At 46.2% G+C, this 14,722-nt stretch overlaps 2 protein-coding genes across 2 annotated transcripts; one reads left to right on the top strand and one right to left on the bottom strand.

Annotated features, from left to right (window-relative positions):
- Positions 1–1,874: 1,874 nt before the first annotated feature.
- On the bottom strand, positions 1,875–14,118 carry gpr156 (G protein-coupled receptor 156). The gene is made up of 11 exons (XM_067259810.1): positions 13,894–14,118; positions 10,555–10,699; positions 7,633–7,760; positions 7,413–7,551; positions 7,091–7,201; positions 6,852–6,977; positions 6,603–6,698; positions 6,266–6,502; positions 5,436–5,491; positions 5,118–5,220; positions 1,875–4,035 (listed from the first exon to the last, which is right to left on the bottom strand). The coding sequence occupies exons 2-11, from the start codon at positions 10,669–10,671 to the stop codon at positions 2,650–2,652; spliced, it is 2,499 nt and encodes an 832-aa protein (XP_067115911.1). The 5' UTR covers positions 10,672–10,699; positions 13,894–14,118; the 3' UTR covers positions 1,875–2,649.
- Positions 7,649–10,514, top strand: LOC136965634 (E3 ubiquitin-protein ligase TRIM21-like). The gene is made up of 2 exons (XM_067259820.1): positions 7,649–8,022; positions 8,741–10,514. Exon 2 carries the CDS (start codon positions 8,743–8,745, stop codon positions 10,393–10,395), a length of 1,653 nt encoding a protein of 550 aa, XP_067115921.1. The 5' UTR covers positions 7,649–8,022; positions 8,741–8,742; the 3' UTR covers positions 10,396–10,514.
- Positions 14,119–14,722: the final 604 nt, after the last annotated feature.

The raw sequence follows: 14,722 nt of genomic DNA, 5'->3' as shown, positions 1-14,722 counted from the left end.
TTTATTCCTTCCCCATAGGTCTCGGACTGCCTTGCCTTTGTCACTAAGAACCTTTGTAACGCAATTTTCGTAAATGTTCAGGGATGATTCTTTGGGTGGATGCGCATGGCGACGGGTTACGCAAGCACTGCAGTGAAGAATCGGAAGATTGCGCAAAAGCAGGGTGAATCTACGGTGGGCAGTTCAGCCAATCAGAGACGCGTGACTCAAAGATAGGCGGAGAGACTCGTTCTGACAAAGATGTTCTTTTGGAACACATGGCATCATTTTATTAGCACCGCCTCCGCCGGTGCTTGTTGGCCTTGCGATAAAGCCCCAAGCCAGGAAGGTAGCAATTCTCCCCCCTTCTCTTTGAAGTTTACACTTCTCCGTTCCCATACACATATTTTAAAGCACGGGGTGTCACAGACGTTGCGTACACCTAGCATTTTCCGTTAAATATGCGGAATGGAGGTTACAAAGCGTAGGGAAAAGTAAATCAGCAACGGAGGGGGCAGGGTACAAAAAATAATTTATGGCCGACTGAACCAATGGGACGTAAGGAACGGTCTGCTTCTACAAGCTACCAACAGCTGTTGACAAAGCGCCGGTAGTCAAGCAGCATTGTTGCTATGTCAGTTCTGGAAATCTAACCAATACCGAGAGCCATGCGACACTATGTTACCTTTTACGCTCGTATAGGACAGATGTGTCAATTAGCCAATAGCCTTCAGTGTTGCTTTGGATTATATACTTATTTAACAAATGTCACCCAAATGTATTTCTCATATGCTTATTTCTAAATTGGGATTTTTAACCCATCTGATGTCCTCAAATCCAGATGGAATTTCCAAACCAGAAGTATATTTGTCATAGGATAAAAGCTGGCAGTTAGAAACCTCCTTCCACCTACTCTCATAGCCTGACAAGAGCATGAGTATAACTCAGTGGTAGAGCCTTTCACTGTAGATCATGAGGTTGCAAGTCCTTCGTCACTTTGGAGATAACTTTAGAGTCCACTAGAGAATAAGAAGAATACTATATTGCCTCATCATCCCTCCTGGCTCATCTCTTTCCATGCTCTTCCTCCCCTCCACCACTCCCTCTGATGCCTGGAACCTTTGTTTCTCCTTTTTGAGTCCTTAAACTTTCTATACATTATTTGCCCATGTTCTCTGTGCAGGCACAATGTCCTCAGAAAGCACATTAACAGCTGCTTATTAACATGGTAATCCAACATATAAAAACAAAATATTACTCCAAGGTAACATAACATCCACCCTTTGTAATGATACATTATACATCTTCTATTTATTAGGTGAATTCAATGGGGTATGACATCTTGATGATCTGCCCAGTGCCCACTAAACATGAACGAACCTTAAATGAAATCTTAGCAAAACAGAGTTTACTGAGCGTTAATAATGTTAAGCTAGGGAGAGATCCCCTTTCTCCCCCATGCATCAGTATCTTATGTCAACATAGTTAATGGAACTTTTGTGCTGTTATTTTTAGTCTGTATGTTCCGTCCTCCGAAGTATCAAAAGAAGTTTCTCCAAGGCTGTCTCCCTGGCGGTAATAACGCATGGCCAAGTGGAAGGCAGCTATAACAGAGTGCAGAGTGCAGAAGCAACGGAAGAGGCAGTTTTCTCTTCATGCCGATCCTCCCTGTGGATAACACAAACACACACACAAGTGTTCTACCATTACCATGGAAATATGGGGTGGTAGAGGGCCTTGGGAAGGATGAGAAGGAGAAGAGGGAGAAAGAACATTAGCATTTGTGTTAATTTATGCCACAAAAACATTGATTCATGTAAAATGCATGTATTTATAATTTATAATTTATTAATTAATACAATCTAGTGTAGTACAACTAGAATGTAGATGGGATATGCCACAGTATGGATCTACACAGTCACACACACACACACACACACAGATGTACGCACAAACACACATTCACACACACCAACAATCAACAATTACAAACAAATCAAACATACAATAAGAAACATTAATGTATAGTATATGTCATGTAAGGTGGCAATATTACCAAATGCATGACAGCCCTTGATAACAACTACAATACGCATAAAAAAACAAGACATAAAGACTAAAGCCATTGTACTAAAGCTAAATATATCAGTGTATGCTGTAGAAGCATATCAGTATGCCCTCCTATGAGGAGGCAGTGGATGACAATCAGAGTAATACCTTAAAACACAAGGACAAAAGGACAAGGACATCCTGAACATCAGCTTTAACAACCTGACACAAACTGATACACTCAACAACACACACATAGTTCATAGTGTTGCTTGTGAAGCATTGCTCTCACTGTCTACTTAGAGTACTACAGCAGTAGTACAACTGGTCAAACATAACAGTACTGGCCATTGAGATGAAAACAGTATGAGCAGGCATGTGCTGTACCTGGTCATGGACTGTAAAGTGCAGATTGGAGGAGGAATGCTTCTGGTTCATACAGTAGCTACAGTATAACAACACATACTCTTGTCCAGGGTTTGAAATGACCTATGACTCTTAGGGGGAGTCCCGTAAAATCGTAGCATTACAGCTTCCCTTAGTCTGTTGCTCTGCTCCATTTGTGTCAGAGGTTGTGCTTCTCATACTTAACACAGCTAGACGTTGCCATCTCTGCTCCCGTCACACAAAGGTGGGTTGAAGGTCCTCTTTGAAGTTTACGACAGGGTGAGAGGAGCGCCAGAGGCTGGGGTTTCCTTCGTATTCGCTGTCTGAGGAGTCTGAAGAGCTGTCTGTGAGGGGGTAGGAGCCATGCTCCAGGCAGGCGTCACAGTAGGGACGGTGGTAGTAGCAATAGTCAGCTGAGCTGCTGGAGTCTGTGTCGCAGTAACCACACGAGTCTCTGACACTTCTCCCTCCGGCCCGAACGTGCCCCACCTCGCCAACCCCGACCCCCTCTCCGTCCGGTAGGGGGGCCTGTCCTGAGAACGCAGAGATGGAGCCTCTATGAAGGGGAGCTGTCTTGGAGACACGCCTGGCCCGCCTGTCCTTTACTCGGTTCTCCTTTACATCACTGCCTACGAGCCAGAGGGGGCTGGTCTCCATGGCATCCGTCTCCGCCTGTGTTTTCGACGAATGTTTGTCAGGCGAGAGGGGTCCGGTGACCTCCCTCCTCCAAGCCGAGGCAGGGGGCTCCGATCCTGGATAGAAACAGGCAGGGGCACCCCATCTGGGCGAGTGGAAGGGAGGACGACGCTTCCTCATTGCATAGGGGGAGATACTTGGGTAGCAGAAGACAGGGGGCGGATGGGGGAAGTGGGGGGTTGGGACAGACGGGTCTGTGGAGGAGGGCTGGGAGGATCTCCTGGACACCCGTGCATGATTAGGTGAACGCAAGGCTGTTTCCAAGACAGCATCCACACTCAGTTCCTGGAGGACTTCCCGTAGCTGCTCATTGCTAATAAATCCTGGTGTCCAGGGCAATGCAACTTGGTCGCCCTGACAACGTATGGGTTCTGGGGTTGTGGGTCTGGAGCCCAGTGAGGAACAGAGGTGAGCAACGTCTTTGGAGGGAGAGACACTGGAAATGGTCTGCATCCCCTCGCTCTCCCTTGCTGTCCTCAGTCCTGTCCTTGTCAACATGGACATCTGAGGCAGAGCAAGGGAGGGAGGCTGGGTTGGCCCCTCCATCTGACCTGCACTTTGGGGGTCTGCACTTGCTCTCCTCTGGCTCCCACTCCCACCATTATCTGGGGAAGCGGAGAGAGGGGCAAAGGGTAGGACAGGAGGAGGTGGAGAGGACGCAGAAGCAGCAGGGATAGAAGACAGAGGGTCAGGAAAGGGAGATAGGAGTGGAGAAGAGAGCAGAGAGTCAGTGTCTCTTGGTGGCAGGGGTGTGGGAGGGCCCTCTGACTGAAGGACTGTGGTCTGGGTGAAGGAGGAGTTAAGGTTGGTAGTGGAAGAGTCCATATCTTGGTCCTGGCGGGGGTGGCTTGCTGACATGAGGCGCAGAAGCTTGTCCTTAGCGTTGTTGACCTGTTCCTGTAGACTGTCGATTGCAGCGTTTTTCTGGCAGACACACACAAACACACAAACATTATGAAGTGGCCTGAAACTTTATTGGTTTTGTGCTTATTTATTTGGGGTTCAGGTCTGATTGCTACAATAATTTTGGTGAATCATTGTTGGACCAAGCTTAACACAAGTTGTATGAAGCTTGTTGATATCTTATTAAGTTAATATTGACCAATTAACTACAAAAGGGGTGTCGCTCAACAAATAAATCCACAAAAATCCACAACCGTTGGGCCAAAACACAGGATATGTCCACATAAATACCTAAAACATTCCCTAAAAGTTCCCTTCAAATCGAGAAATTGGGGGCGCTACAAATGCAAAACATGGTTGTGGCTTAACACAAATCAGACTATAAATCGGAAACTGGGCAATAATTTCAAACTCACAGGATATGTTTCATAACAATGTTGAACCACGTGAGTAAAACTATTTAGAAATCGCTCAATAGGTGGAGCCACCAGTTTCAATAATGTGCACGGACCTGGCACAGATTCGGCTATTAATCAGTTTGTCCAAACATCACCAACCTGGTGAATATTTTGAATTGAGCTGTTCAAACAAACAGTGTTTTCCAAACAGACCAATAGGAGTGACGGCATTTCCGTGGGCCTGGTGCAAATTGCGCCATACATCAATGAGTTTGTCCATATTTCACAAAACGTGGTCGGTTTTTACCAAATTGAACAAAGTTTGGAAACATATTTTGAAATTGGCCAAAAGGGGGTGCCACAAAAGATCAGTGTTGACTGGTAATGCGTAACGGTAATAATTTTATCCAGTAGTTTTGTTTTTTTCAAATTACTTATGAACTATATAAATTCCAGTAACTAGTCAAATCTGGACTAGATTACCAAGGAGACTCTACAGACTCTTCAAAACACACAGTTTCAGATTTCATAACCTTTATTCTATTTGTAAAAATGCAGAAAAGAGCTGGCTTGAACACCGGAATTGCCATTTGCAGCTACATTATATTTGTTATTCTGGCAGTTGCACATCCCCATTACCCCAAAATTGAACCATGCATTATTTATCGAGGTGCATTATGAAAGAAGTTAGATTAATTATAGAACCTCATTGAGGAGCATTTTCATGGAGGTGTTTTCCCCGAGCAGGTCATAGACCTCGTCCTGGCTGTAGGCAGATGGCATGCTCTTACTGGGACTGCTGAAGTACCTGCAACAGCACACACACGCACGCACGCACACACACACATACAGACGGATGTTTTAGTTCACTCTGTATTTCAGGCCAGCAAGTTTACTGTCATACGTTTCAAAGCATGTATTTGCTGCAGTCTTTTTGGGTAAGGTTCAGAGTTGTTCTCCCAATGTCAGGGTCTATGGAGCCACAGTGTATCTGTAGTGCTGCTTTGTGATAGACTGAGGTACCTGGCCATCTGACTGGGACTGTTGTTCTCCTCCTTGAACCTGCGCCACTGGGTCAGCTGTGGAAGGATTTGGGGGGAAGGGGTTGTAGAAGAGGGGTGTAGGACAATGGTTGGACAATTACAATGGATATATTATAGCTGTTAAAACATGTAGGTGCTGACCAGAACACCGGGTGTGGGCTAGTACGTGTTTCTCACTGTTCAGATAATTGTTTCTGTCTTCTGGAGAAGCATTCCTTCATCCTTACATCAGCAAACCACCCCTCCCACCACATCCTAGCAGAAACCAACACAGTGTCATTAAGGTGGCTTGCACAGCTTGCATGCTGTTGACTCATCAACAACCTATGTGTGAGTCACATACCCTTGGAAAAAAGGGCAGGAACATCGATGCACACATACGCACTCATAGTAAGCCAGAGGGGCCGGGGTCTGTCCGTCTGGGTAGAATGATGGCTGTCAGACAGGCGTCCTTTCTGTTTCCGTCTCAAAGAGCTAGTATTTGGTCTCCGACAAAAGAGCCGCTGTCTCAACCCCCGCTTTTCTAAGAGAGAGTTTTGTCTCCAAATGAAATCACCCAAATTTGATCTCTTTCTGTTTCCTTCCATACCCCACCCCCTTTTTCTCTCTGTATCAAGTTGCACACCCACCCCCCCTTTCCTCTTCCGGTCTCCCCCCCACCCCCTTCTTCCTTGTTCTGTCTCGTTCCCTTCAATTCTCTTTCTTTCAGTATCCTCTCTCAACACCCTTTCGCCCCCCCCCCCCCCTCACAGCGGATTGATATGTGGCCGAACCAGACTGACACTGTATGGCCTAATCTGTCTCTCTTACCTGAGGCACAAACAGCAGACAGTTGGTGGCAAAGGTGCAGATGAAGATGGCTCCGGCCACCACACTGTAGACCAGGTTGGGCCAGGCGTGGAGGTAACGCCAGACAGGCAGAGCCACGGCCATGGAGAGGGTCACTAGGCTTACCGCTGTGATAATGGTGGGGGACTGGTTAACTGGAGGCAGGCTGACATTACTAGTCAGACCAGCCAAATATGTCCCATATAGCAAGAGACTACCCTGGAGAGTTGAGAAGAGGCAATGATGTCATGACGTTATGAGAAGAAATTGAATATCTGAAACATGCATGTATTTAGGCCCCCGTGTATTGTATTATTACCTTCAACACAGCAAGAAGAATGATCCATAGGTCTGAGTAGACAGAAGAACAAGAGTCTGTCTGAAATAGAGAGTATGACACGTCCTTCTCCAACACCTAACAGAACACAGAAATACACAGAACACACACACACACAGACACACAAACATTGGGAAATGGAATGTTAGATTTCCATCTGATGTTTGACATGGTATGATGTGGTAGTAAATAAAAAACACTCCATGATAATACAGATGGTATCTTGGTTACCTTGACCACAGCACCAGTGGAGCGAGAGCATTGAACTGGGTCGGACAGATTCCAGGCCAACAGAACCAAGATGTTCACAAGGATCAGCAGACCTACCAGCCCCATCAGCTGAATGTCCCTGATGATCTGGAACACAACCAGAGTGAGAGGAGCGACACACCTAAATACACCCAAATACACACACACACCCAAATACACACTCACAAATACACGCACACAGTGAGGAGTAGTCAGCGTACCACTCTCTTGTCAGGCACCCTCTGTGTGAAGACTCTGTAGAGCCTCCACGTCTTCCCCAGGATAGGCCCAAACACTAGTGTGCTGCCGATACACAGGGTCCACAGCCTAGCCTAGGATATACACCACGCAGCAGGTCAGCAGGACCAGAAACCGGAAATGCACCCATCCATTAGACATGGTTATTTAATGAGTTAGTGAGTAAAGGAGTTAGTGAGTCAGTGTATAGTGAGTGGGGTGAGTGAATGAGTGAGTTGTTGTTTAGTGAGTAAGTGAGTGAGTGAGTATGAATGAGTCAGTCACCACCAGAGTATATGGGTTTACCTGTAGCACAGCTCTGGCCTCTCCGCCTGATTGCAGATGTGTATGTTCTTCGATTGCAAATAAGAAGCCACTGATGTACGTGAGGACACTCCCACACAGAGTCAGAACATTCAGGTTAGGACTGGACATCTTCACTATTCTGAGAGAGTACACACAAAACACCGTCGGCACACTCCAGTGTCAAGCGTCAGCATTCTCAGGTGTGTGTGTGTGAACCTACCTATTGTTCTTAAAGCGCAGGGTGAAGAGCAGGAAACCGAATGCCAGGAGGATGCCCGAGGAGAGCAGGGTCCAGACCACGGCACACAACACCGGAGAGAGCGACCGTCTCGGCAGCTCCTCTGCCGGCTACACCCAAACACACACACAATGATAGCGCAAGCACACACTTTGTTAGGGGTCAATGTGTCTGTGTTCACGTCCAGGAACATTAGGAACTTAACTGTCCCTTTAAAAGGGGGGTTGGAGTGACCCGGTCCATAAATATGAGGCGGGGATAGGCATGCTGTCACTTTCAAAATAGAAACTAACAGCCGAGAGCCCCTCTCTACAAGCTTTTCTTCAGCCCCGTTGTCTCTTGAACTGCTGTGGCCATTCTAAACACACATAGGTAAGTGGAATTACTTCATTAGTTACTTCGTTTGGAGTTATTTAATTTGACAAATATTTAGACCTTCTGAAACCTAGTTGACATGGGCCTTTTCCTGCTTTATATGTATGACAAAAACAGTGACAGGGTGTGCCGGGCAGGGCGGGGGGGGGTTGGGAAAACATGCAGAGAATGGCCTGTGCCGGAATTGAACCCGGGCCTCTGCATTAGGGCCTTAGCCCAAGCAGTACGCGCTCTATAGGGTGAGCCACCAGGGCAGGGCGCCCCTAGAATATAGTACATTTCTACTGTGTTTGTGTTGTGTTCGTGTTATAGTGCTAGACAGTTAACTGTGTATACCCCTGTAGACTGTTGTAGAGTGAATGATATGCTATGACAGATGGTGACGTTTTCCTGCCAACCTCTCTCTCCCTCTATTGTTAGTCAGTATGAGTCTTTCCCAGCATGTAAACTCCCTATCAGCCGCACATAAATTACGTCTCAATGAAACATAACACCATATGCTTTCTGGTATTGATGTTTAATCACGTTTGGATGACAAGTTGGGTATAGCTGTGAAAAGCGCCCAGAGCAGCTTAAAACAGATCTAAAGAGAGAGACTGGAAGATATAGATAGAAGTTGAGGAACAAAGTGAAAAAGAGAAAGTTTTTTTTGATCCACCAGCTGACTCCATAAAGATTAGTGATGCATCTGTTATGTTCCTGGCTGTGTTCCCAGTCATGGCTTTGGCTGGAGCTCTGTTGTCGGAGGAGTCCTTCCTGTGCCCTATCTGTTTGGATGTCTTCTCCCACCCCGTCACCACCCCATGCGGGCACAACTTCTGCAAGAACTGCCTGCAGGGCTACTGGACCACCTCCAGCGTCTGCCAGTGTCCCATGTGTAAGCAGAAGTTTTACAGACGACCCGAGCTCAAAGTCAACACCTTCGTATCAGAGATGGCCTCCCAGTTCCAGAAGTCTGTGGAGCTGAGGTCCTCTGGTTCTCTCCGGGACCAGACCCCAGCCCAGACTGGGGAGGTGGCCTGTGACGTGTGCACAGGAAGCAGGGTCAGGGCCCTGAGCTCCTGTCTGGACTGCCTGGCTTCCTACTGTGAGACCCACCTGGAGCCTCACCTGGTGCTGCCCTCTTTCAAGAAGCACCAGCTCATTAGCCCGTTACTGACCATGGCAGACAGGATGTGTCACAAGCACGAGCGGCTTTTGGAGCTGTTCTGTCAAACGGACCAGACTTATCTGTGCCAGGTATGTGCCCGGAGAGAGCACAGGGGCCACTGCACGGTGACCCTGGAGGAGGAGAGCAGGCTGAGGAGCGTGCAGTTGGGACAGGCGGAAGCAGAGGTGCGGAACATGATCCAAGGCCGCCAGCAGCAGGTGAGAGACATCCGAAAGACGGTCCAGCTCAGCAAGAGGAACGCGGAGAGGGAAGTGGAGGAGAGTCTTGAGGTGTTCGCCGCTCTGGTGCAATGCCTCCTAAGGAGCCAGGCGGACCTTCTGAAAGCGATCCAGGAGAAGAAGGAAGCTGCGGAGAGGAGGGCCGAGGGGCTCGTCAAAGACCTGGAGCAGGAGATCTCTGAGCTCCAGAGGAGGAGCACTGAGCTTGAGCAGCTCTCCCACACAGAGGACCACCTCTACCTGCTCCACAACCTCCAAAGGCCGGGCGCCCCGCCGCGCAGCAGCAAGTGGTCGGGGTTGGGGGTGCACGGCGTGTTGTTTGTGGGTACGGTGAGGAGAGCGGTGCGCAGGGCTACCCTTCAGCTGGAGGAAGCTGTGCGGGTGGAGGTGAAGAGGCTGTGTGGCATAGAACTGGGGAGGGCCCAGGAATGTGAGGTGGATGTCACCTTGGATCCCGACACCGCCCACCCCAAACTGTTCCTTTCCGACAATGGCAAGCAGGTCCGACACGGAGACAAAACACTTACTCTCCTTGACGGCCCTGCCAGGTTCTTCCCAGGCATCAGCGTGCTGGGCAGGCAGGGCTTCTCCTCTGGGAGGTTCTACTTTGAGGTGCAGGTGAAAGGCAAGGTGGAGTGGGACGTTGGGGTGGGGAAGGAGTCAGTCAACCGGAAGGGGGGGAACACCTTGAGCCCAGAGAGTGGCTATTGGACCCTGGGCCTGAGGAATGGTAAGGACTATTGGGCCCTCACCCCCACCCCTGTGCCCCTTCCTCTGATAGACAAGCCCAAGACAGTGGGGGTATATGTAGACTGGGAGGAGGGGCAGGTGTCCTTCTATGATGTGGAATCTTGCTCTCATATCTACTCCTTCACGGGCTACTCCTTCGCTGAGAAACTCTTGCCCTACTTCAACCCCCATCGGAATAAAGGAGGAGTCAATTCGGCCCCATTGATTATCTCCCCTGTCAATCACACCTGAGACTCCCCCTCTCAAGGAACATACTTTAGTTTGTATTATTTACAGTAGTATCTAGAGAAGAGTGTAAACCTTTCGGATCTTCCTACTGTAGTTAATGTAATAAATATGTTTTGAAGGAATCTGTGTTGCATTTCTTAAGTGTGTGTGTATACTATTTACCGTGGTCAGGGTGCAGAGCCTCTGCAGTATGTCCAGACCCTCCTGTGTGTTGACTCCAGGATGGATGAGGCAGTACTGGGAGTCACAGTAAGAGCTGCAGTTAAGCTCTGACTCCATGATTGGACCGGGTTCTCACACACACATTCTGAGGAAACACACACACACAAATATACAGCTACAATGAACAACAGCACACAACACTGACACATTTTCTCCCTCTAAAACAGATGAGTAACCCATTCATCATGTTGCTAGACTAGCGTTGCATGAGCTGATATTCTACTGTACAGTGAAAGTGTCCCCAAATCGCTCAATCGACTCCTGCCCTGATACACCACAATGTGGTGCTGTTGTAAACCTCCATGTGAACTAGTAATTTTTTAAGAACCTTGCACACTAACATGGATGCATTAACAATGGGCTTGGCATGACATATATCATGGAAAGATGCTGATAAATACACAGAAGTATGTGAGTTTGACTAAACAGACGTGTGACTAGAGGCGTGTGAAACATACTGATGGTACAGTCCTGGCCATAAGTGTTTTGCAAAGTTTGCTGGTTCAGTATTTGAGGAAAATGTTTTCACATGTTTCTATAGAATACCGGAATCACAATAAGGCACATTTCATATTTTTTTTAGCTTTTTTGGGGCGAACATTTTCAATATATGCAAATAGTCCCCTCTTTTACAGCAGTCAATCTGCTCTTAAAATCCAATCAGAATGATAGTGATTTCACCTGGCTAGAACCAGTTCACACTTTCCACTGTGCTGATGATATGACTTACTGAAATTATGTTAGCAGTCATTTTATGCCAAGGCCCAGCAAGCTTTGCAAACACAAAATGTATGTCGCTCCCAATACTTTTGGCCACGGCTGTATATGACCAAACTAAATAAAGAGGGAGACACCGACAGAGAGAAACAGAAACAGAAAGAGACAGAGAAAAAGGTTCAATTCAGTTCTTGAATACTTGATTCAAGTGTTCAGGTAACTGTGTGCACAATTACAAAATAATCCTAATTGTAAAAAGGCAGTAGTGAAAGCAGTAGTGTTGGACGGTGTGCAATGTCGTTGCAGTTGTAGAATAGATATATAAAAAAGGTATGAGCTGCAGTTAACAAAGCTGCACCAAAATCTCTGCCATATGGTTGAATAACACATTTTATCGATGTGTGTGCGAACACATTCTGTCAGGACTACCATAATGTTACTACTACTATCAGTTTTAAATCAATTTAGCTCCCTGACAAATAGAGATCCAGTGACCCAGAAAGACTACCAACACCATTCTACTGAGGCATTTTTATGAGGCAGAACACGCACTGCTCTGACATGTCGCTGGCTCAATTACCTTCCCAGGACTGTGATGTCATTGTGCACCGAGTTGTCATCTTTAGTGCTGCACTCTGACTCATCTACTACTTACAGCACTACTATCTACACCTGTGTGTGTGTCACATCACCACATCACTGTCTGGGGACAGACTGAGACTCCCTTTGGGGGTTCCACTTCACATCATCCCAGAATTGATAGCTGATTAATTATGACAGCTTTTGGCAGTGAGACAGTTTATCATGTTTTTTAGACAGCTGTGTGTCAATGGTGAGATTCGAGCCGCCAACCTCAATTCTATAGCACTACACCAATGAGATCTTGCTTGAAATATGAGGGCAATATTTTGTCACAAAGACATTTCAACATGCAAGTGCTTTCAATCTGCCTGAGTAATTAACAAGTTAACATTAAACCTTAGAGAAATGAATCCTCTTGCATCAATGATAACTATAACAGGTCTACATAATCTTCAGTAACCTAACTAGGCTTATAATAACAATTTGGTCCGAATTAAGGCTACATTGTAAGCGGTGCCAAATGCCCCGCATTCATGAGTTTGTTTGCAGTGGAAATCTAAAGAGACAATGCTTGCAGTTCCTTTCTGGGTGCCTGGAAATGGCTGGAAATGCCTGTAGTGACTTCCTCTCATCCTTTCGTCACTTTCCCAGTTTAGATCACAGCTTTACCAGCTTCACAGGTTTCCTGCTGGTACTGCCGGTCAAAAGAGGTGTTTCCTCTATAGGTTTTGAACTATGAACAAAACTCCTCCACTGTGCTGGGGCCACTAAAGATTGTTCACCACCTAGCCATGGGGGGGTCATTCCCAGATGAACATGATGGTGGGACATGCCAAGGTAGGTCATAGAGGAGAACATGTTTTGACAGTGCTCATGGTAAGGTGTGTCTCCGTCTGTCTTTAGAAGCCACGGTAACCACAAGTAATTCCTCAGCTGCTTGTGGTATGTTGGCCTATATGCTTTACTACTATAGCCTAAAATCAGTTATCTGAAATCCACCACTGTTGCTACAGTATTGAAGCCCAAAGGGCATTTACTGTCAAAACGACACAACAACATTGACAATTCCACGTTGTAGCCTAGACTATGCTACTACTACTCACAAAACCTCTTTTATCAGAAATTGAGTTTAATCCATTTATTGGCCTGTCAATTTCTCCTGCATAATCCTCCTTTCAAGATTAGAGAAGTGTAGCGGGGGAGCAGCGCGGCTCAACCGCGTGCATAAGGTGCCTGCACAAAGCGCGACTAGTGTTTTCCAGGACCAATATTGAAACATTCCTGCTCGGTCCATAATCCGTTTAGCAATGTATTCTAAGCTGATCAAGTTTTAGAATTTCGTTATTGGCACTTCATGCCTTCACCTCGAGCCAACAAAGACACGATTGAAACTACCACATGGCTCTGCGAGCTATGGACCTACATTATTATTAGGTCCAATTTGGGGCACATATATGCCTACAACTAGAAGTAGGCTATGTGTAAATGAAAGTATAGGCTATAGCCTACTTGTAGCTCATAATACCTTACTTTAAAATACACTTTAATAGGCTACTAACACTTTGCCATACAAGCCCTTTAAGTAAACTTGGGCCTAATGCTAAAGCATTAATGCTCTTTCTTTTCCGACCGCTGTGTATACAACCGCCTCTGAATCAAACACGTCATAAGAAGGCTATCTTTATATGGTTCATTTTCAATTTAAATGAAGGCTAATAGTAAAATCTTATTAACAAGAAAAAAAACTGCGGTTCTACTATGTTTGATATTGCCACAACTGAAATTGTATTATTAATATGATTATTTTGTCGTTAGGCTATTCGTTTTATGTCAGATTTGTAGGCTGGGTAATGGGTGACAATTGGGAAACATCAACCTGGTACGCTATCCATCATGATGTGTTAGCATATCTACATGTTTACCAACACACATTGCTATTTCTTAATGATAACAAATCAAACTGAAAAGTATAAAGCGAACCTGATTCATCTGGGTTTCAAAGCCACGATCGATGTCAGAAGAGCGCCCGAGTCCATGCGCCTTGCTGATGCCATCGCTCCACTGCGCGGGTCTCAAAGATTAAAAGTATTCTACAAACTATTCAGCAACATTTGCAACAATTAAAGTTCAACAGGGCAACAGAATCCTATCGCAAACCCGTCTTCTTAATTCAACAAGTAGTGTGCTGTTTTCTATTGTCGGGTTTTCGCTTCTCAACCGGTGTCATGAGAAAGAGAAAATTGCTATGATATCATGAAAACGGAGTGAGTGGGAGGTTGAGAGACAATGAGTAGGGAGGTGTGTGTCAAATAAGTGGGCTGCGCGAATGTGGGGCTTGCGGGTTCGCATAGTTTTAATACGGTTATCCAAATATTTGGTACCGGTGTTCTGACTTTTTATGCTACTGATTTTGCAGTCTTAGCGCAAATAGGAGAAGGAAGGTGGCTGAGCGGTGAGGGAATCGGGTAATCCGAAGGTTGCCAGTTCGATTCCCGGTCATGCCAACTGACGTTGTGTCCTTGGGCAAGGCACTTCACCCTACTTGCCTCGGGGGAATGTCCCTGTACTTACTGTAAGTCGCTCTGGATAAGAGCGTCTGCTAAATGACTAAATGTAAATGTAAATAGCCATTCTGACGCTTTCCTTTGTCCTCAATAAACTATAGGCCAGGCCAGAACGCTCAAATATTTGTCCAGCTACATTTTCACGCTACAGGAGAAACACACAACTGACATCACATCTTAAAAAAGTGTAGCCTAGGCTATATGAAGATGGATTAAAAAGTACAACGTACATATGTGGTTTATTG

Source organism: Osmerus mordax, chromosome 2 (assembly GCF_038355195.1).
Source record: "Osmerus mordax isolate fOsmMor3 chromosome 2, fOsmMor3.pri, whole genome shotgun sequence".
Lineage (NCBI taxonomy): Eukaryota > Metazoa > Chordata > Actinopteri > Osmeriformes > Osmeridae > Osmerus > Osmerus mordax.
This window is presented reverse-complemented; position numbering and strand designations above follow the sequence as displayed.